This window comes from Silene latifolia, chromosome 11 (genome assembly GCF_048544455.1).
Source record: "Silene latifolia isolate original U9 population chromosome 11, ASM4854445v1, whole genome shotgun sequence".
Lineage (NCBI taxonomy): Eukaryota > Viridiplantae > Streptophyta > Magnoliopsida > Caryophyllales > Caryophyllaceae > Silene > Silene latifolia.
Window position 1 is genome coordinate 204,002,177 of NC_133536.1, and position 21,833 is coordinate 204,024,009.

General features: G+C 41.8%; 3 protein-coding genes across 3 annotated transcripts; all 3 read right to left on the reverse strand.

Moving 5' to 3' along the window:
• Positions 1 to 10,621: 10,621 nt before the first annotated feature.
• On the reverse strand, positions 10,622 to 11,607 carry LOC141614722 (uncharacterized). Its single transcript, XM_074433468.1, has 2 exons — positions 10,987 to 11,607; positions 10,622 to 10,851 (listed from the first exon to the last, which is right to left on the reverse strand). Exons 1-2 carry the CDS (start codon positions 11,605 to 11,607, stop codon positions 10,774 to 10,776), a joined length of 699 nt encoding a protein of 232 aa, XP_074289569.1. The 3' UTR covers positions 10,622 to 10,773.
• Positions 11,608 to 12,853: 1,246 nt separating this feature from the next.
• LOC141614723 (uncharacterized) lies at positions 12,854 to 13,699 on the reverse strand. The gene is made up of 2 exons (XM_074433469.1): positions 13,094 to 13,699; positions 12,854 to 12,937 (listed from the first exon to the last, which is right to left on the reverse strand). The coding sequence occupies exons 1-2, from the start codon at positions 13,697 to 13,699 to the stop codon at positions 12,854 to 12,856; spliced, it is 690 nt and encodes a 229-aa protein (XP_074289570.1).
• A 6,606-nt stretch (positions 13,700 to 20,305) lies between these two features.
• LOC141612384 (uncharacterized) lies at positions 20,306 to 21,391 on the reverse strand. Its single transcript, XM_074431146.1, has 2 exons — positions 20,548 to 21,391; positions 20,306 to 20,410 (listed from the first exon to the last, which is right to left on the reverse strand). Exons 1-2 carry the CDS (start codon positions 21,154 to 21,156, stop codon positions 20,330 to 20,332), a joined length of 690 nt encoding a protein of 229 aa, XP_074287247.1. The 5' UTR covers positions 21,157 to 21,391; the 3' UTR covers positions 20,306 to 20,329.
• Between the last annotated feature and the right edge of the window lie 442 nt (positions 21,392 to 21,833).

The window sequence follows — 21,833 nt, forward strand, 5'->3', positions numbered from 1 at the left end:
TGAATGAATTAGATAATCGGCCTTTTTCTTGTTTTAGGCCATTTATTATATCTCTATTTCACATGTGTAGTTGGTTGAATTTAAATAGCTTCTTATTTTGTAGTAATGGCCCTAGATTTCCCTAAAGCCTTTAATATTGTTAAAATTGCTAGAATTGGAAGTTAGTATTGAATTCTTATTGAGGACCTGTTGGGATTGTATCTTTGTAAATAGACATTTATATAGCTTTCACATGATAGAATGTTAGAATTTATGTTGGTAAGTAGGACTTTTTGCTCTCTTAAGGTTAAGTGGGTGTCTTACTTGACTTATGTGGTGAGTCTTGGGTGGTGTGGGCTAAAATATTCAAGTCGGGACTAGCCGTGACTAGGTCCTAGGTGAGTATTTCGGCCTTCATCATAGATAGGTCTTTATAGTCTTTGACGAGTATATGTTCACTGCTTGATAGCCTTTGTGTTCCTGACTAGTGGATGTTTATCCAAGTTGGGGCATGACCTCATGTACTTATTTTGATAGTATGGGGTCGACTTAAGTACTAGCCGACCCTTCGGTGGTGTCCTTAGGGTACTCACTTCACTTTGTTTTAAAAAAAGTTGTGAGTCTTGGGTGCGGTGGTGTGTATCCGCATGTCTAGGTCTCAAGCAGATTTTAGGCTAGGGTTGTGTTGTCTCTTGGCCATGTTTTCTTAATAGTAACCGCACGAGCCAAGATACCGGTTCGATTACCTTCCCTACCTCGTGGTATAGACTTGAGTTACAAAGTGACTATTGACGGTGCTAAGAACTTATGCCTGCCTTTGATATATTGCCCTTTCTTGTTTGATGATTCTATGAATCATAGAAGGTGAGATGCAAGCCGGCTATGGTTGATAGAGTTTGGATTACAATTTGTTATATGATTCACATGATAGTTAGTTGGGTCAGTTTAGGGGTCATTTGTTAGAATACATGATAAGTAAATGGTTTATCAAATTGTTTACATGTTACATTACATGTTACATTAATTTTGACGATTCGTGGCTGGGAGGACTCGAAGTTACTCCCCACCGAATTGTGGCTTTCGTGTTTGTATAAAATGCGATTGACAAAGTTGTTGATGCTTTGTTGGGGGTCACGGGCGGCTAGTGAGCAAGGAACCTTGGACCTAGTTTTGGCTATTTTATTAGTAAACCTTTTACACTTTTGGTTTGTATATAATTTGAAGGGACATATGTCTCCCTTTCTATTTTTGGTTTGTATCCTTATATTTCCGCGTCTTTAGTTATATATGTAAGTTAGTTTATCACCAATTGCGGGTTATGACACTCTTCTTGAGTTGGAATTGGTTGTGAATGGTTTAGTTAGAAAATTTTTTGAAATTGCAGGTTTTGGACTAGTTGAACCATTTACAAACATATCCTACCAGTTTTTCTGTAGAATTTACGTATATAATTAAGGCTAGATTTAAGGGTGTCATATCGCAGCTTCGGCCGCCGCAGCCTCGGCCTTGGCTCTCTCAGCAAGGACCTCCTTTTCAGCGTCCTCCCTGAGTTTTCTCTCAGCCAAGAGCGCCCTCTCGGCATCTCCCCTAAGCTTCTGCTCATTGAGGAAATCCAGCTTCGCCGACACGGCCACCTGCTTGATGGCATTACGCTCAAAAACAGATTGGGCCACGGCTTTCTCCTGCTCTAGGATACGAGCACCGGTCAGCTCGTTCCACCTCGCCAACTCCTTGATCAGCTTCGTGCCTTCCTCTATAAGCTGGGAGACGGAAGCCTTCTGGGATGAAGAGACGGTGGTGACATTTTGATCACCAGCCTGCAGCTGGGAGAGGGAAGCCTTCTGGGATGAAGAGTCAACGGTAACGTCAAGATCACCAGCCTGCACGGGGTTCTCCCCCACTTGCTGCCCAATAAGAGCGACGGCCGACAGCGGCTGATCTACAAAAATTTAATGAAAGCATCAGTGTCAACACACATTGACATACCAGAGAGCCTGTCATCAGGAGCACCTAATGAACCGGCTAAATCTGAGCCACAGGATAGATCCGTACCATGCTTGGCAGGAGGACGCATTTCCTTGCCAGCGGTAGAGGCTGTCTCCTTCCTCTTACGGACAAGGGGAGATTCTTCCGCATCGGAGTCCTCCCCACCGGTAATATCAACGATCTCCACCATCTCCCTCTTAGGGGGGGGGGGGGGATGGGAGGTGGAACCGGTGTCGACGCTTTCGCCGCCGAAGACTTTGTTTTCCGCGTCCGGCGCGCCATGCTGCTAACAACCTTCGCCTGGGCCTCCTCCATGTTCAAGCCCTTCAGCTGTTGTTCCATGAGATCATTCGGCGACGTCCTGCGGTCATGGGCTAGAGCCTTGGGATGCAAGTTAACAACAGTTTTATCTTTGTGCAGCCCCATTCTCCGGAGGATATCCTCAGACAGGTCCGGTCCAAAGTGGTCTGCGAAAGAAACAAAGCAAGAGTTAAGCAGAAGAAATAAATCGAAGTTCGAGAAACAGGAACATTGAGAACGGTGATGGGCCTCACACCGACCCCACTCACCCTGTGCTAGGGCCGGTATGAGGCCGACATGGCAAAGCGGCTCATCCTGAAGAATGATCTGCGTTGGGGGGATCCATCTTTTCGCTACCCCACTCTTGTCCACCTCAAAAAGCCTCATCGCCAGCTTCTCATCCTCCTTAAGAGGGACCTTGCCGGCATCCATTTTAAGCTTCTTCCGGGTGACCCATCTGTCATGCTCCGCCTTAGTCTCACACCGCAAATTAACTTGGTGCTGGAAGGAGCGGGGCAGCGGATAGTCATCCGGCACCTTAACGTACACCCACCGACCTTGCCAGTCCTTGCAAGAAGAAAGTTTGTCAACAGAGACATAACCCTGCTCCATTTGCACACTGTACCATCCGACGCGGCCAGAGATTGATGGTTTGAGATGATGAAGCCGGCGGAATAAATTCACCGTTGGGGCCTCTCCCTTGAAGAGACAGAGCCAGACAAAGCCGATTATGGTCCTCATAGCCAACGGGTGCAGTTGGGCAACGGCAACGTTCATGGCTCTAATGATGGCCATAACGTACCCATTCAATGAAACCGGAGCCCGTACTCCAAATGCCGCATGTATACGCCGGTGTAGCCCGGTGGAGGGCAACAGACGGCCTGACCCTCCTCGGGGATAACAATTTTGTATCCCCTACCAAAGAAAAAATGGCCCCGAAAATTTCTCGCCGAACAATCAAGCGAGCTTATGAGTCCAAGCACGGTCAAGACGGACCTTACAGGCGTCACCGTGATCCATAACGTACTGCCTCCCCTCATTAGGACGAGGCCTTCCCGCATCATCACCGAAATCATCACCAAAATCACCAACATCATCATCATCCTCCCATTCCTCCAAAATTTGAGGATCAACTTCAGGAGAAGGAGACCTAGGGCCCCCCGACGCAGGTTTACTAGGTCCAGCATCAGCAGAAGACATGTTCGCAACAATTACTAACAAAATAAAAGAAAATTTGTTTGTTTACCTTAAAGAAAAACACTCGCCGGATCAGAGACTCTGAAGATTGGAAGAAAAGAAAGCCCTTGAAAGTTTAGAGAGATGAAGATTTTGGAGAAAAATTTGAGAATATGAAATTGGTGGCCAAAATCACGGAAAAACTGCCCTATTTATAGGAAAAAGCCCATGGAAAAGAACCAATCAGGGCACAGCCCATGAAGCGTCAGCCAATCAGCAAACGGACACGTGTAGGACATGCAACCACGGAATGTCAATCGTTGCAACAGTTGAACGTCAATCAATGCAACAGTGACCAAGCGTCTTCAACACGCCCATTCACATCTCTTCGCCTATTCATCTTCCTCAACAAAATCCTAGGTATCTGCCCTCCGCCGGCCACATGATCAACCAAGCTAGGAAGCACCGGCCTGGGGGCAATCAAATGCACCCGGCACTCTCAACCCTGGTCTCGGCCAGCGTCACTTTCTTTTCCACATCGGATGCCCTTTGCACATCCATGTGGAGGGGGGATATGGTACGGCCTAACAAGAACCAGGCCGAGATAGAAGAAGCCGATGCAGAAAGAATTTTGCAAAATACTTACGCAGAATATACGCTCAACATACATCGGAGCCCATACCACGGCATAGACTACGCTGGGGGCAAATTGATGGGGCATATTCGCACCGACCCAAGTCAACATATTGAGCAAGGTCAAAGATATCCACAAAGAAAGTCAACGACTCGATACCGTCGGCCGATGCAACCCATCGGCCACACCTGGTCTCGGCCCGGCAACCTCGCCAAATAGGGGCACATATCCGCGTACTCATATCCAAGACCCCTCGGCCGGCCTGCCATAGGTCCATCGGCCAAGGGTAGAACGGTCTTTCCACCTGCTAGCCACTTGGCCACTTGGCCACTACGTGACAAAAGGTGAAAGTCTATAAATACTCCTCAACCTTCATTGAGGAAAGGATCCACAATTTAACCTAATAATCACTATTCATCTGGTAATATCCTCCTTATCTCTCTACATTATACTCTTAGCCAAGTAACAACAACTTACCTCTCTAAGTTAACTGACTTGAGCGTCGGAGTGAGTACGCTCGGCCAAAGCCGAGCCCTCAGTTTGTTCATCGTTTCAGGAGACCGCTAGGAGGATTCAAGCAAAGACATCATTCTACGAGCTACGAGTGGTAACAAATATCTGCTCTGGAATTACACTCGGAACAATTAGAAAAACCGTTATTATATATACACCTATTGAATCACAATCACAACATCAATAACATAATTTCCTTATGCAATACTTTCCCCTCTATAATTTTAAGATGGTATCAGAGCCTATTTTTTTAAAACTCTAAACAATCATTTCCGCTGTCTTGCCAGTGGGATATATGTTGTTAGTACTATATATTGGAAATATTTTAGATGAACTATTCGAGGAAGGAAATCAATCTATATAAATAATTACATCATATATACAGTAATTACAATAACGCTTAATTGATAACATGGAATATACAGTTGCCTATTATACATATGAACACAATAATATGCTTGATTCTAGGAGATCACACTATTTATTGTTCATAATTGCATAAAAACCTTACAAGAAAGAACATTGATTAATAATGTTACCTCAGTAAAACCGACTTGAACCTCTTTCTAAACCAGCGCAGACACATCCTTAACATTGAACTTGTTGAAGAGAGTAATTCCGAAGATAGTAGACATTGGTTTGACCTCCAAATTATCCATAACCATATATGATACGCACACCCTTAACATATCCCCCAGTTGCATTGCTTGTTGTCGCAATACCAACAGTATCCTTAGGCGGAACAAACGTATACATATTTTGATTCACTGGACAATCTTAAAGTTCCAACAAAGGAACATTAACAGTAGCTTTCGGTTTCAGCACAACATCTTTGTCGAGATCGGACAGACAGTAATCAGAGCTAAGAGACTCGACACACTTATAAAGAGCTTTACGACAGTGCCGACTGGCAGTGATAGTATATGAAACAGGAAATCGACGTTTCTTTTCCCGCTTCTGCGTATAAGATATGAGATACAAGGTTGAATGAATGTTATATTAACTGTGAAAGGAATACAAGTATTTATAGGGAGGTGTTAGCTAGGTTACAAAGATTATATACTTGAGGAAAAAGCTAACTATATTTACATATGAGAATAATATCTAATATATTGACTAAGTCTAAATATTATTGTTAATACGCCCCCGCAAGATGGACGACGGAGATAGTAGACCAATCTTGTCTCGTAGAATAAGGAATTGTTGCTTGTGCAGGGGTTTAGTGAGAGCGTCAGCTAGTTGATCGGTACTTGCAATGTGCTGAATTCGAATAGAGCCTTGATGAAGCTGCTCTCGAACAAAGTGAAACGATAAGGCCATGTGCTTCATCTGGGAGTGAAAAACTGGATTTTTCGCGTACATTGTAGCTGACAAGTTGTGGCAGTAAATAGCTGGCGGTTTCGTGACATGGAAGTTAAGCTCAGCGAGTAGGTTTCGAAGCCAGATTAACTCAGCTGTGACGGAAGCGACTGCGCGAAATTCGGCCTCAGTAGTGGATAGGGATAGACCACGTTGCTTTTTGGAGGACCAAGTTATAGGATTGCGTCCAAGATAGAGAATATATCCAGTGGTTGAAATGTAATTGTCTTTGTCTCCGGCAAAGTCGGCATCGCTGAAGGCATGGAGACAGAGAGGGTTTTTGGAGTATAGTTGTATGCCATGGTGTTGAGTCCCTTGAAGATAACGAAGGAGACGTTTCAGAGCAGACCAGTGAGTATCGGTGGGATGATGGAGAAATTGAGCTAACCGATTGACAGTAAAGGCAACGTCAGGTCTGGTAAGAGATAGATATTGTAAACTTCCAACTATGGCGCGGTAGTCGGAGTGATTGTGAATTGGTTTAATATCCTCTCGAGTAAGGTGTGTGTCGGGCGACATAGGTGTAGTGATTGGTTTTGCATTATCCATGTTGTATTTTGTTAATAGATCATGTACGTATTTGGATTGATTTAAATGAAGACCATTAGGATTGGGTGTGACTTCAATACCAAGGAAGTAAGAAAGTGGTCCAAGATCTTTTAGGGAGAATCGTTTGGATAGGTGGTCAATAAGGTTTTGTAAATGAGCTTGGTTAGGACCAGTAATAATAATATCATCGACATAGACTAGCATAAATATGCGAGTTGTATTGGTTGTATAAATGAATAATGATGAATCGGAAATTGATTGTTTAAATCCATAAGTAACGAGAAAGGTTTTGAGCTCCGTGTACCAGGCTCGAGGAGCTTGTTTGAGACCGTAAATGACTTTGTTTAGTTTACACACAAAATCCGGTTTAGAGGTGTCAATAAATCCTTGTGGTTGACTCATAAAAACATTATCATTTAAAGTCCCTTGGAGAAATGCATTATTGACATCGAGTTGTCGTAAAGTCCAAGAATTGCAAACAGCAAGAGATAAAATAAGACGAACGGTGGTGGGTTTTACTACAGGACTGAAAGTTTCTGTGTAGTCAATGTCGGGTCGTTGATGAAATCCTTTTGCGACCAAGCGAGCTTTGTGTTGTTTTAGAGAGCCATCGGGATTATATTTAATTCGATAGACCCATTTGCAACCTATGACATTTTGGGATGGGTGACGCGGGACTAAAGTCCACGTTTGATTTTTCTCGAGAGCATTAAATTCTTCTTGCATTGCGGTTCTCCATGGAGGTACGATGAGAGCTTGTTTAACGGTTTTGGGAAGAGCATTGGGTGATGCGGATGTGTGAGCGAGGTTGGCATATTTGGAGGTGGTCTGTATGTACTTGGGATTGGGTTTTCTAATGTTGTTGTCGAGTCGAGTGACAACAGTTCGTTTTGGAGGAGGTGGTGGTGGTGGTGGAGGAGGGGGCGGTGTGGTAGAGGCAGGAGTGTGCGGGGTGGCAGGAGAGGGTGTGACGGGTTGTGAGGTAGAGGCAAGGGTTTGTGGGGTGGCAGGGGTTTGTGGGATGGCAGGGGAGGGTGTGACGGGTTCGGGTGCAGGGAGTGAGGTAATGGCAGGAGAGTTGGGCTGGACAGGGGGAGGTCGACGATGATAGACGTGGGTTATGGGAGGGCGTGGGCGAGGGTCAGGAGGAGGGGTGGGGTTTGACGCGGTTGGAGAGTGAGTAGGGATAATGGGTATGATGAGCGGGCACCAATCGTTTGGATCAGTGTTGGTATTATTGGGTGAGTCAGAAGTGATTAACTGAGTGTAAGAGAAATTATCTTCAACAAATTTGACATGTCTCGATGTATAGATACGATTGGTTTTTGGTTCAAAACAATGGAACGCGCTTTGAGTAGAGGAATAGCCTACGAAAATACAAGGAGTCGACCGATATTCAAGTTTATGTCGTGTATATGGTCGAAGCCAGGGATAGCATAGGCATCCAAAATTATGTAGTTTTGTATAATTGGGAGGTTTATTATGTAGCTTGAAGTATGGAGTTTGACCTTGTAATGTTCGGGTTGAAAGGCGATTAATAAGATAGGTAGCGGTGTTGAAAGCAAACGGCCATAGGGTGGTCGGCATTTTGGCGTGAGCAAGTAGGGCTAAGCCTGTTTCTATAATGTGACGGTGTCTCCGTTCAGCATAACCATTATGTTCGGGTGTATGCGGAGGAGAAGTAAAATGACTAATTCCATTATTGAGTAAATCATGGGTAAGTTTTTTGAATTCGCCTCCATTGTCGGAAAAGAATTGAATAATTGGTTTTTGAAAGTATTTCTCAACTAGAGCCTTAAATTGAAGGAATACTTTGGTTGTGTCGGATTTTCGTTTTAGCGGAAAAAGCCAAGTATATTTGCTAAAGTGGTCGACGAATATCACATAATATTTGTAATGGTCATATGAAAGGACGGGACTAGTCCAAAGGTCCGAGTAAATGAGTTCGAGTGGAGCGGTTGTTTTGAATGAATTCGTCGCAAATGGTAATTTGGTACTCTTGCTAATATTGCATGCATCGCAGGAAGAAAAATTTGATAAACTAAATGGTAAACTTTTATTGATAGTTTTCATTACATCAAAAGTAGGATGGCCTAATTTATGATGCCATGAAATAGGAGATGAGCCTTTCTTAATTAAATTCGCGGTTGGGGACGATGGGCTCAACTCGTAGATTCCATCTCTAGCTTGGCCCTGGAGTATCGTCGATCCCGTCAATTTGTCCTTAACAACAAAAAAATTCGATGAGAAAATAACATTAACATTATTGTCTTTACACAATTGGGATATTGAGATAATTTTTCTAGAAATTTTTGGAACATGTAAAACATTGTTGAATTGAAGGTTTGATAATTGAAACTTACCTATATTAGCGATGTCGAGACCCGTACCATCACCAATAATAAGGTCATCATTGCCGAAATAGGGAGAGTGGAAGGCCAATGTGTCGAGGTCGTTGGTGACATGGTTGGAGGCTCCAATGTCAAGAAGGTACTGGTTGTTGGGTGGCGGTGCAGCAGCGGCAGTGGTGGCAGAATGGGCTTGTGGTTGTTGGTGTTGGCGGGTTGGAGGTTCTGGAAAGGTGATGGTGGGGAAGAGCTTGCGGAAAAGAGGGCAATCAGCGATGACATGGCCTACTTGACGGCACCATTGGCAGCGGCCCTTGAAGGGACGCGGGTTTGGGTTAGAGGTGTACGGGGCAGCGGGTTGGCGGGTGTAGTTGGCGTTGGTGTTGGGTTGATAACGGTTGTTGTTGTAGTTGTTTTGTCGCTGATTGTTGTAGTGGTTGGGACGATATGCGGCATTGGCCGTGGGATTAAAAATATCGGTGTCGGGTTGTTGTTGTTTGATTAAAAGTTCATGTTGGAGCAATTTTTCATGGAGTGCTTCAAATGAAATCGGGTTGTCACGTGCTCTAACGGTGTCGATGACGGGTTTAAAGGTTTTATAGTCTAAGCCTTTAAGGACTTTGGAAATAATGTCTTCGGGGTCAATTATTTTACCCATCAATGCGAGTTGGTCAATACATGATTTCATGGTGTTCATGTATTCGGTTATGGATTGGTTAGAGGTTTTGACAATCGAGTCTAAGCGGTCTTTTAATTGCATAATATGCGCACGCGAAGGGTTTGCGTAGGTTTGCGCTAAAATATCCCATGCTTCTTTAGAGGTTTTAGCACGGATTATGAGGGCTTGGACGGTTGATGATAGGGTACCCATAAGAGCCCCTAGAATCAACCCATCTTGTTTAAGCCATGAAAGATAGGTGGGGTTGGTTTTCTCGGTTTTGTCATCACCGACTATGGTTGGTGATGGAGCGGGGTTGGTTCCATCTAGAAACCCGAGCAAACTGAAACCAAAGAAAATATTGGTGAGTTGGAAGAACCATGTGGTGTAGTTTGTGGGTGTCAGTTTGACGCAATGAGTGAGGTTGGGCGAGACAAGAGGCTCGTTGGCATCGTGAGGGTTGCGGACGATGGTGTCATGGTGAGTGTTTGTCATGGTCGAGGATGAGGGTTGGAAGAGGAGTGGTGTTTGGCGTTTAAAGGTGGGGCGGCTGCGGGTTTTGAGAAGATTTTTGGCGGATCGATTTGAGCTCGAAGATACCATATAAGATATGAGATACAAGGTTGAATGAATGTTATATTAACTGTGAAAGGAATACAAGTATTTATAGGGAGGTGTTAGCTAGGTTACAAAGATTATATACTTGAGGAAAAAGCTAACTATATTTACATATGAGAATAATATCTAATATATTGACTAAGTCTAAATATTATTGTTAATACTGCGAACAGAACTTTGTTAGCCTTACTGTCTACTAACAGTTTCAAACTCAACTTTGTTTCTGCCATCAAATCAAATTAGTGATAAGTTACAACTACAAATTTGAAATACTTTTGAAATTTCGGTGAGATTGGTTATGGAATGAAGGGTACAAATTTGAAATACTTATGAAATTTGAAATACATTTATATGTTATTGACATTGTCACTAGTAGTGTTTACTGGTGCTCTTTTAATGGACTGCCAATCAAATACATTATGTGTATGTATGGATCAAGTAGAGCAAAAGATGAGGCGCAAGCGTAAAGCAGATTTCAAATTGAAATTCGATAGATAGATAAATAGAGCTGTTTCTGAAAGTACATTCGGAAAAACCAGGATAGGATAGCGAAAAATAAAAATAACATCAAAATAACAGTTAACAAAATGCAGTAAATTAAGCTAATTGTGATATTGCTAACAGTAACCACATGCCATCATTGCATTATGCTACTAGGCCTTGTTGCCGAGGAAGACAGTAGTCAGGACCGAATTGGTGACCTCAAAAGACGCTTTCAGCATCGCCAGTCCCTGTAGGAAAAAAAAAACATCATCACAAATAACATGTCAAATGTACGCAACCTTACCAATGTGACGAAAACATCCTCGATTAGTCAATTGAACTGCATAAAAAACCTTACAAGAAAGAACATTGATTAAGGTTACCTCAGTAAAACCGACTTGAACCTCTTTCTCAACTAGTGCAGAAACATCCTTGACATTGAACTTATTCAGGAGGGTAATACCCGAGATGGTAGACATAGGTTTCACCTCGAGATTATCCATCACCATGTAAGTAACCACCCCCTTCACATATCCATCAGTTCCACTACTAGTTGTCGCAATATTGCCCTCATTCTGAGGCATAACATAGATAGTTTCATAGTTTATTCTACGACTACAATTTGGACATATCGCATTAGGGTCATGGCTGACATAGCCGGTATCATAATCGCACATATAAATCATATGGCTGGTGCCACTGCTCTGAGACTGACCATCATTAAGCTCCAACAACGGAACATTAAACGCGACTTTTGGGTTCAACACGATGTCTTTATCGAGATTGGCCAGAAAGAATTCTGAGCTCAAAGACTCGACACTCTTATAAAGAGATCCAACTGACCCAACCATGCCATTCACATTCAGGAGTTTTACGATAGTTCCGACTGGCAGTGACAGTATATGAAACAGGAAATCCACAAACTCTTTTCCGGCTTCTGCAAACAGTACTTTGTTAGCCTTACTGTCTACCAACAGTTTCAAACTCAATTTTGTCTCTGCCATTTGATCAGATTAAGAACAATTTTAAAATTTAGAAGTGCTTTGAAAATTTAGATGAATTTGATTGTGGGAATTATTATGATATACTGTATATATATAGGGGAGAATGACGGAAGCAAATTGAGTGATTTAATTATATGATAGGAGTAATATCTCTATTGGGTGAATTGCATGCAGTATAGTTGATTTTCCATGAAATTTTCTGGACGAAATTAGTTGAATCTGTTATGTGTTTTGAGTTTTGAGCATAGTAAATTGTAAACATTCTACTAATTGTTGAATTTGTTAAATGGGTGCAGCGTACAACAGTCTTATAGTATAATTTGCAGTCTACTAATTGTTCGTTGAATTTGTTATGTGTTTTGAGCATCGTAAATTGTAAACCACTTCTTCAGTTCTTTGCTTTTACTTCGTATTCTGACCCACCCGGCGACCCTTAATCTATCCCACAATTTCTGTTAGTGAAACCAACGAATTTAATTAAACTGTATTGCTTATTTACATTGATCGGTCTTATAACCCACACAAAGTCACTAACGTTTTTGCTGGATGAATGGATCACGTAGAACAATAGAAGAAGCACAAGCGTACTGCTGATTTCAAACTTAAATTTTTACATCACTAGATAGTATATAGAAAAAGTAGAGCTGCAATTGAGAGTACATTCGGAGAACCAATAGTCTAAGAGCCTCTACATCGATAGTAATAGTATAGCGAAAAATAACATCAATGCCAAAAGGTAGACAAAATGCAGCAGGTTTAGCTAAATATAACATTACTAAATTCACTTAGTAATCAGTACTTAGTTTTTTACTACGAGTATATTCTTCTTCAATGTAATTGATTGCAGAGACATCAAAAGTCACCAATTTAAGAGGGCAATCCAAAGACGGAAATAACTTAATGTAAATACACAGAAATGTCCTGAAAATGTCAGCAAGTAGTGTTTACTGGTACTCTTTTAATGGACCGCCAAGCGAATACATTACGTGGACGCATGGATCAAGTAGAGCAAAAGATGAGGTACAAGCGTAAAACAGATTTCAAAATGAAATTTAACATCGATAGATAGATAAATAGAGCTCGATTCTGAAACTGAGTACATTCGGAAAAATCAGGCTAAGAGCCTCTACATCGACAATAATTGCATAGCGAAAAATAACAATAACACCAAAAGGTTGACAAAATGCAGCAAATTAAGCTGGATGTGATACTGCTAACTGCAACCGCATGCCATGATTGATTGATCCTACTCCACCTCCATCTTCATCAGGAAGACAGTAGTCAGCACAGAGTTGGTGACCTCAAAAGACGCTTTCAAGATCGCCAGTCCCTGTAAAAACAATAATGAAAACATCATCATATACATAAGGTAAAATGTACGCAACCTTACCAATGCGACGAAAACACACAACTGCTTCTCTGAATATTGTGTCGTGAACTGCAGTAAAAAAAAAAAAAAAAAAAAAAAAAAAAACATTGAAATTACCTCAGTAAACCCGACTTGAACCTCTCTCTCAACAAGTGCAGAAACATCCTTCACATTGAACTTATTCATGAGGGTAATAGCTGAGATGGTTGACATGGGTTTCACCTCCAAATTATCCATAACCATATAAGTAACAAGCCCTTTCACATATCCCGCATTTGCATCGCTGGTCGTCCCAAGATTAACAGAATTCTGAGATGGAACATAGATTGCCGCGGTATTTAACTTGCTACGACAAGAAGGACAAATTGCGTCAGGATCATGACTTACATATTGATGATGAGAGTAACATCTATACAACTTGCTGATGGTAACACCATCATAAAGTTTCAACAAAGGAACATTAACAATAGTTTTTGGTTTCAGTACAACGTCTTTGTCGAGATCAGCCTGAAAGTAGTCACAGCTAAGAGACTCAACAGTTTTATAAAGAGATCCAATGGATCCCACCATGCCATTCACATTCAACAGCTTTACGACAGTTCCGACTGGCAGTGACAGTATATGGAACAGGAAATCCACAAACTCTTTTCCTGCTTCCGCGAACAGAACTTTGTTAGCCTTACTGTCTATCAACAGCTTCAAACTCCACTTTTTCTTTGCCATTTGATCAGATTGATTGAAAGTTAACAACTAATACTACTACTACTACTAGTGTTTTGAAATACAGATGAATTTGATTATGAGAATTATTAAACGTGCATTGTGACATATAAATAGGGGAGGATGTTGGTAGCATAATGAGTGAATTAATGACTTGAGAGTAACTATTGGTGAATTGCAAGCGGTATAGTTCATATACAGTTGAGTTTGTTCTGTGTGTTTGAGCATCGTAAATTGTACAACACTTCTTTGCTTTTACTTCAATCTTTGACCGGTGTGTATGCCATACTGGCACACTCAATTTAAACCGGTTGTAAGACGTCACAAAAGAGAATTAAATAGATTTAAGAGTAGGACACACTACCACAAATATATTTTATCTTCTAAATTGTTAATTACAGTCTTTTATAAACTACTTTTTGAAAATTACAACCTTATATAATTTTTTTTGAAAATTACATCCAACATTTTACTTTTCTTCCAAAATTGCACCATGATGCTATTTCCGGTGAATTTTTGTAAAAAGTAACCGAACTACCCTTTCTTCACAAACACTTGTTCTTCCCCAAAAATGCCCTCTTTTCAATCAATTTTTCCAAGATTCTTCTAATTTAATGGATATTTCTGGCCTTGAATTATTCCCGATTATTAATCCTTCTACTTTATGTCCTTCGCATTCAATCAACGCTTTAATTAATTACTCCCTCCACTTTTTAATATATGACGTTTTGCTTTTTCGAGGCGAGTCTTTGACTTTAACATTTATAAAAAAATATTTGGTAAAAAATTATAAAAATTATACCATTAAATTATTTATGAAAAACTTTTTCATGAGTATACATATCACTATATTTAAGCATATAATTTGAGAGATATTGAAGAGAGAAGTGTGTGTCTCGAAATGTGAGAAAGGGAGTATTATTATAAGGCAGTAATTTTCAAAAAGTGGTTTATAAAAGGTTGTAATCAACAATTTTCTCTTTTTTATTTTGCTTTTTTTATAAATTATGGCGGTGCCCTATCACTATTTAAATCGATTTATATGTTTGGCATTGATACTAGCGTTTACTGGTGCTTTCTTAATGGAATAAGAGTAGGTCTCCTGAGAGACGGTCTCTTAATAAGCTTTATTGAGAGACCATTGTACAATTTTAAGAAAAAGTGGTACTAAAGGTAATAAAATAGGTACAAATCATGATTAATGATAAAATGGGTACATTTATTATGTAAATAGGTACGAAATTACTATGTTACGATCAACAACAAAAGGGGTACGAAATACAAATAAAAGGGTACGAAAGATTGGTCTCTCAATAACTTAGTGAGAAACCGTCTGTCAAAGATACATAATAACCAACTCCTAAATTGTTGGTCTTATCTTACGTAAACTAATTCTTCCTATTTGCTAGCTAGTGTATATCTCTTTGTTAATTAGTTAGCTTAACTTTCTCCTAGTTTATAGTAACCTAGGTTTTCCTTTTGACTAATGTATAGCTATATAAACACATGTACTTTCATCTTATTGAATATACAATTATTCATCACATAATCACTTATCTTATATGGTATCAGGTTCTTCATCGATCCTCATATCGACTCACACACAAACTGCCATCACCCTCCTTACTTCGACTTCTCCATGGCAACCAACAACAACTTCATCCCAAACAATGATGAACCCACTAAACCCCTCCTATCGATCTCCTTTCCTCATTGCACCAAACTCACGGCTACCACATACCGCTCGTGGAGCTTCCAAATCACCCGCCTTCTCAAAGGCTACGGCCTCTTTCCATACCTAGACGGTACCCTCACCCCACCACCTGAAACCGTGACCCCAAACCCCACCGATGCCAAACCCAACCCTGACCCTATTCCCAACCCCGCCTACAATACTTGGTTCCGACAAGATCAACTCATCCTCGGTGCCATCGCTGGCACTCTCGATGAGTCGGTCTCGTCCCTTTTGCTTGATGCTACCACCTCCCACGACGCGTGGACAACCCTTGCCACCACTTACGCCAACCCGTCACGCGGTCATATCCTTCAACTCAAGGATCGACTTCGTAACATAACCCTTGGTGACCAAACTGTTTCCGAGTACATGCTTGCTATCAAAGCATGTACCACCCAACTAGCCCAACTCGGGAAACCCGTGGACCCCGAGGACATCACTTCCCAAATCATAAGCGGCCTTGATCCCGAGCTATACAAGTCCGTCATTGACTCGGTCCGTGCACGTGATGTTCCCATTTCGTTTGAACAATTTCATGAGAAATTGATTCAACATGAACTCACTGTAAAACACAAACCATCCACCACCACATTTACCCCATCGGCTCACGCTGCCACTCGAACCTACACCCAAAACCAACCCCGCTATTATCACCAATCCAACCCACCCAATACGTACCACCAAAACCGCAACCACACCTATCACCAGACCCAAAACCGCAGCCCTACCACACCCGCCTCTCAACCTAAACCCTTTAAAGGTAAGTGTCAATATTGTAGGGATGTAGGTCATGTCATTAGCGATTGCCCCGACTTCAAACGCGATTATCCCAATGTCGTTTTTCCACCACCACCGCAGAAACAATCTCGCCCCTATGCCCACACTGCTACCACTTCGAACCAACCATCCACCTCCTATCTCATTGATAGTGGGGCCTCTCACCATGTCACCAATGACCTTGACACCCTTGCTCTTCACACGGCTTATGATGGACCCGACGACTTAGTGATTGGGGACGGCTCTACTCTCCCTATCACACACCATGGTTCATTCTCCCTCTCAACTCTCTCTAACACTCTTCTTTTTAATAACGTTCTTGTAGTTCCTTCAATTTCTCGTCCTTTACTTTCCGTATCTCAATTTTGCAAAGATAATAATGCCTTTGCCTGCTTCTCACACTCTTCCTTTTGTTTCAAGGATCTTAAAACAGGCCGTGTTCTCCTCCATGGCCGCTTCACAGACGGCTCATACCAATGGACTCCTCCAACCTCTCAACCCCGAGCCCATGTAGCTGTCAACCCTTCGAGCATTTCGTGGCACCATCGTCTAGGACACCCTTCAATTGCTGTTTTACAATTATTAAGCAAACAATTTAATTTTCGCATCTCTCAATTTTCGCACTGTAATGCATGCTTAATTAATAAAAGCCACAAGCTTCCGTTTTCCGTCTCTTCACTCGTCTCACATGCACCTCTCGACCTTATTTTCTCCGACATTTGGACTGCACCTATCATGTCCCATGACTCCTACAAATACTACATAATTTTTGTTGATCATTATACTCATTATTTTTGGCTCTACCCATTAAAGAAAAAATCCGATACATCCACCACCTTCCATCGATTTAAGGCTATCATTGAAAAATTTTTCAACAAACCCATTCGCCAATTTTACTCGGATAATGGTGGCGAATACAAAAAATTAAACCCTTCTCTCCTTGACGATGGAGTCACACACTTAACCTCTCCACCCCACACTCCCGAGCACAATGGGTTTGCGGAGCGCCGCCACCGACACATTGTTGAAACTGGGCTTGCTCTCCTTACCCATGCTCGGTTGCCCATGACCTTTTGGCCTTATGCCTTCGCCACTGCGACATATCTTATTAATCGATTACCATCGATCACCATCCACAATGAAACTCCTTACAAACTCCTTTTTCAACAACAACCCAATTATCAAAAACTACACTCATTCGGATGCCTTTGTTACCCATGGCTCCGACCCTATACAAATCACAAACTTGACCCGAAATCCATCCCATGTATCTTTGTTGGTTACTCCACCACCCAAAGTGCATATTTGTGCTTTGATCCCTCCACTACAAAACTCTACACTTCTCGACATGTCCGGTTTGTCGAAACCGAATTTCCGTATCCGGCCCTTGTCAAACAACCCACCTCATCATCTCTTTCGCCATCTCAGTGGTGTGACCTTACCATCCCTATCCTTGACACACTACCACCCATGACCACCCCTCCATCCCCCCATGCTTCCCCACGCTCTCCACCGCTCTCTTCTCCTGCCACTCCTGCCTCCCCAACCAGTACCCCATCCACGGCCAACACTCACAACCCCACTCCTACAACCTCGCCTCAATCCACCCCGTCCTCTGCTGCCAGCCCATCCCCCCCACCGCCCCCTCCACCACCTCCTTCCCGTGCCACAACCCGCCTAAGCAACAACATTATCAAACCCAATCCCAAGTATGCCAAGACCGCCACCCTACCCAGCTCTCATGTTACTCCCACTACAACCAAGCAAGCCCTCATCGACCCTAAATGGCGCGCTGCTATGGTTGATGAACATGATGCCCTTCTCCGTAACCAAACATGGACCCTCGTACCACGCACTTCCGCTCCCAATGTTGTTGGATGTAAATGGGTATTTCGAATTAAGTATAATCCCGATGGCAGTCTAAAACAACACAAGGCTCGCTTAGTTGCTAAAGGGTTTCATCAACGACCCGGCATCGACTATTCGGAGACCTTTAGTCCCGTCATCAAACCGACCACAATACGCCTCATTCTTACCCTAGTCAGAACGAATGGTTGGCACTTGCATCAAATTGATATCAACAATGCGTTTCTTCAAGGAAATCTTACTGATACGGTCTTCATGATACAACCTCCTGGTTTTGTGAATTCCGACAAACCCGATCATGTCTGCAAGCTCAACAAGGCCATCTACGGTCTCAAGCAAGCTCCAAGGGCATGGTATACTGAACTTAAAAACTACCTGATTAATTTTGGTTTTAAAAACTCACTTTCCGACTCGTCTTTATTTATTTACAACACCCCTACCATTCGCCTATTTGTACTCGTCTATGTTGACGATATTATCACACCGGACCAAACATATCCCACATCAAAACCTTTATTACAAAAATTTCGTCCAAATTCTCCCTTAAGGATTTAGGACCATTGTCTTACTTTTTGGGCATTGAAGTTACACCAACCAAACACGGTTTACATCTAAATCAAACCAAGTATTTATCCGACCTACTACATAAATACAATCTGCAAGAATGCAAACCTGCCTCTACCCCTATGTTATCCCACCCACCACTAATTAAAGAACCCTCACAACCAATCGAGAATGAGACTGACTACCGTGCTCTCGTTGGTAGTCTTCAATATCTCTCGCTCACTCGACCCGACATTGCGTTCCCCGTCAACAAGTTAGCCCAGTTTCTCACTCACCCGACCTCGTCTCACTGGTCTGCTCTAAAAAGGCTACTCCGTTATCTTAAGGGCACGCTTCACCTCGGCATCCAATTTACGAAGTCCTCCCCTCTCGGTCTTCATGCGTTTTGTGACGCAGATTGGGGAGGCGATCCTAATGATTTTGTGTCTACGTCCGGTTACCTAGTCTACTTGGGTCGAAATCTTATTTCATGGTCTTCGAAGAAGCAACGGGCTCTATCCTTATCCTCAACGGAGGCGGAATTTCGTGCTATAGCTAACACTACCTCCGAATTACTTTGGTTGCACTCGCTTCTTCAAGAGCTCGGGTTAACTCAACTTCAAGCTCCAACGATTTATTGTGACAACTTGAGTGCCACGAACTATTCAGCGAACCCTGTATTCCATTCTAGAATGAAGCACCTTGCGCTCTCGTTTCATTTCGTCAAAGAACAAGTACGCCAAGGCCTTATTCGGGTGCAACATATCAACGGCACCGATCAGTTAGCAGATACGTTAACTAAACCGCTTCATAAACCGCGCTTCCTTGAATTATCTAGCAAGATTGGACTCCGCCTCAGACCATCCATCTTGAGCGGGAATGTCAAAGATACATAATAACCAACTCCTAAATTGTTGGTCTTATCTTACGTAAACTAATTCTTCCTATTTGCTAGCTAGTGTATATCTCTTTGTTAATTAGTTAGCTTAACTTTCTCCTAGTTTATAGTAACCTAGGTTTTCCTTTTGACTAATGTATAGCTATATAAACACATGTACTTTCATCTTATTGAATATACAATTATTCATCACATAATCACTTATCTTATACCGTCTCTCCCAAGTTTTAGTGATGGAATAATGGGCGGCCTATCGAATGCATTATGTGGATGAATAATGGGAGGCCTATCGAATGCATTATTGATACTAGCGTTTACTAGCTATTTTCACTAAAGGCCTTCCGAAGGTTCTCTTTGATGATTTTCGGTCCAGTCTCAACATCCGCTCCCCTCCCGTTTTGACTGTAGGGGCGTATTAGAATATGTAAATATTCTGTGAGTACATTGTATATTATCTCCTCCCATATTCAGTTGTACACAATCTTCTAGTTACCTTATTCGTAGGATTGTTACCTTGTAAGTAGGATGCTTATTAGCTATTTATACTGATGTATATGATATGCACAAATCAAGGATTAATCCATTTTAGAGCAAACGATGAGACACAATTGTACAGCTAATTTGGATCTTAAATTTAACATCGATTGATTGAGATAGATAGATAATATAGAACTGGAATTGAAAGTACATTCGCGAAAACAAACAGGCTAATCAAGAGCCTCTACATCGACTATAATAGCATAGCCGAAAATAACATTAAAACCAAAACGTAGACAAGATGATGAATGAGACACCGACAACTGCAAGTCTGCAACTAGGCCTTCTTCTTGTTGAGGAAGACTGTAGTCAGCACTTTGTTAGTGACATCAAAGGACGCTTTCAGCATCGCCAGTCCCTGTAGAAAAACAAATTTTAAAAATCACTTATTAGGCCTATCGTAAAACTGACATCATCACACATAAGGTGTTAAATGTACGCAGCCTTACCAATGCGTATAAAAAACGTACGAGAAAGAACATTTAAGTTAATTACCTCAGTAAAACCGACTTGAACCTCTTTCTCAACGAGTGCAGAAACATCCTTGACATTGAACTTGTTCATGAGAGTTATTCCGGAGATAGTAGACATTGGTTTCACCTCAAGATTATCCATAACCATGTAAGTAACCACCCCTTTCACATATCCCCCAGTTGCACTGCTGGTTGACCCAATATTAACAGCATTTGGAGGCGAAACATAAATTAACGCCGTACATATCTTGTGACTGCAACCACGACAAGTTGCATTAGGGTCATCACTTCCATATGCACAACCGTTAGGACACCTATAAAGCTTACGACTGGCTGATGGACCATCATTGAGTTCCAGCAGAGGAACATTAACAGCAGTTTTCGGTTTCAACACGACATCTTTGCTAACATTAGCCTGAAAATATTCAGAGCTAAGCGACTCGACACTCTTATAAAGTGAACCAATACAACCCACCGCGCCACTCTCATTCAAGAGCTTTACAACAGTTCCGACTGGTAGAGACAGGATATGAAACAGGAAATCCACAAACTCTTTTCCAGCTTCTGCAAACAGGACTTTGTTTGCCTTACTGTCAACTAACAGTTTCAAACTCAACTTTTTTTCTGCCATCAAATCTGATTAGTTACAACTATAAATTTTGAAATTTCAGTGAGATTGGTTATGGAATGAAGGGTGTACGTAGTGTGCTATATATATAGATTTGAGTGATATAATGGCATGCAAAATTGAGAATATCTATTGGGTGAATTGCAAACGGTATTTACTGTAAAATACAGGTTACAGGTAGAGTTGAGTTTCCATGAAATTGTCTGGTTGGAAATAGTAGCATTAACATTATACACGGAGCTCTAACAGCATGCTCATTCTTGATTTTTGTTCTGTGTTTTGGAGCATCGTAAAATGTAAAGCATTGCACTCCACTTTTACTTCAAAATCAGACCAATGTGACAAGTGAGGGCGTTATGGCTATGCTACCCTTTCGAACTCCACAACTTCCCCTTACATAATAGTTCAGCCCTTCGCGATTCTTACGTAAGATAGTCTCATACTGTAAGACGGTCCATTTATATAAAAAATACGAGTACTTACGTAGAAAGATCGTCTTTTACATGCGAGACCACCTTATTTTAGAATTTATGATAATAGTGGATCAATATTGTGTACGACCGTTGTATAACGCGATAGAGTACAAATGACCATTTTTACAGTAAACTAGCTAGTTTTGTAACCCGTCAAAACCATCTCAACCAAAAGCTTAAGCTGATGGTTGGAGTCTGAAGATCGAT

Excerpts from the sequence above, each read along its gene's own strand:
- LOC141614723 (XM_074433469.1), bottom strand. The coding sequence starts at position 13,699 with ATGGCAAAGAAAAAGTGGAGTTTGAAGCTGTTGATAGACAGTAAGGCT. Across the intron at positions 12,938-13,093 it reads TTCAAGTCGGGTTTACTGAG|GGACTGGCGATCTTGAAAGC; the intron begins GTAATTTCAATG and ends TTGTTTTTACAG.
- LOC141614722 (XM_074433468.1), bottom strand. The coding sequence starts at position 11,607 with ATGGCAGAGACAAAATTGAGTTTGAAACTGTTGGTAGACAGTAAGGCT. Across the intron at positions 10,852-10,986 it reads TTCAAGTCGGTTTTACTGAG|GGACTGGCGATGCTGAAAGC; the intron begins GTAACCTTAATC and ends TTTTTCCTACAG.
- LOC141612384 (XM_074431146.1), bottom strand. The coding sequence starts at position 21,156 with ATGGCAGAAAAAAAGTTGAGTTTGAAACTGTTAGTTGACAGTAAGGCA. Across the intron at positions 20,411-20,547 it reads TTCAAGTCGGTTTTACTGAG|GGACTGGCGATGCTGAAAGC; the intron begins GTAATTAACTTA and ends GTTTTTCTACAG.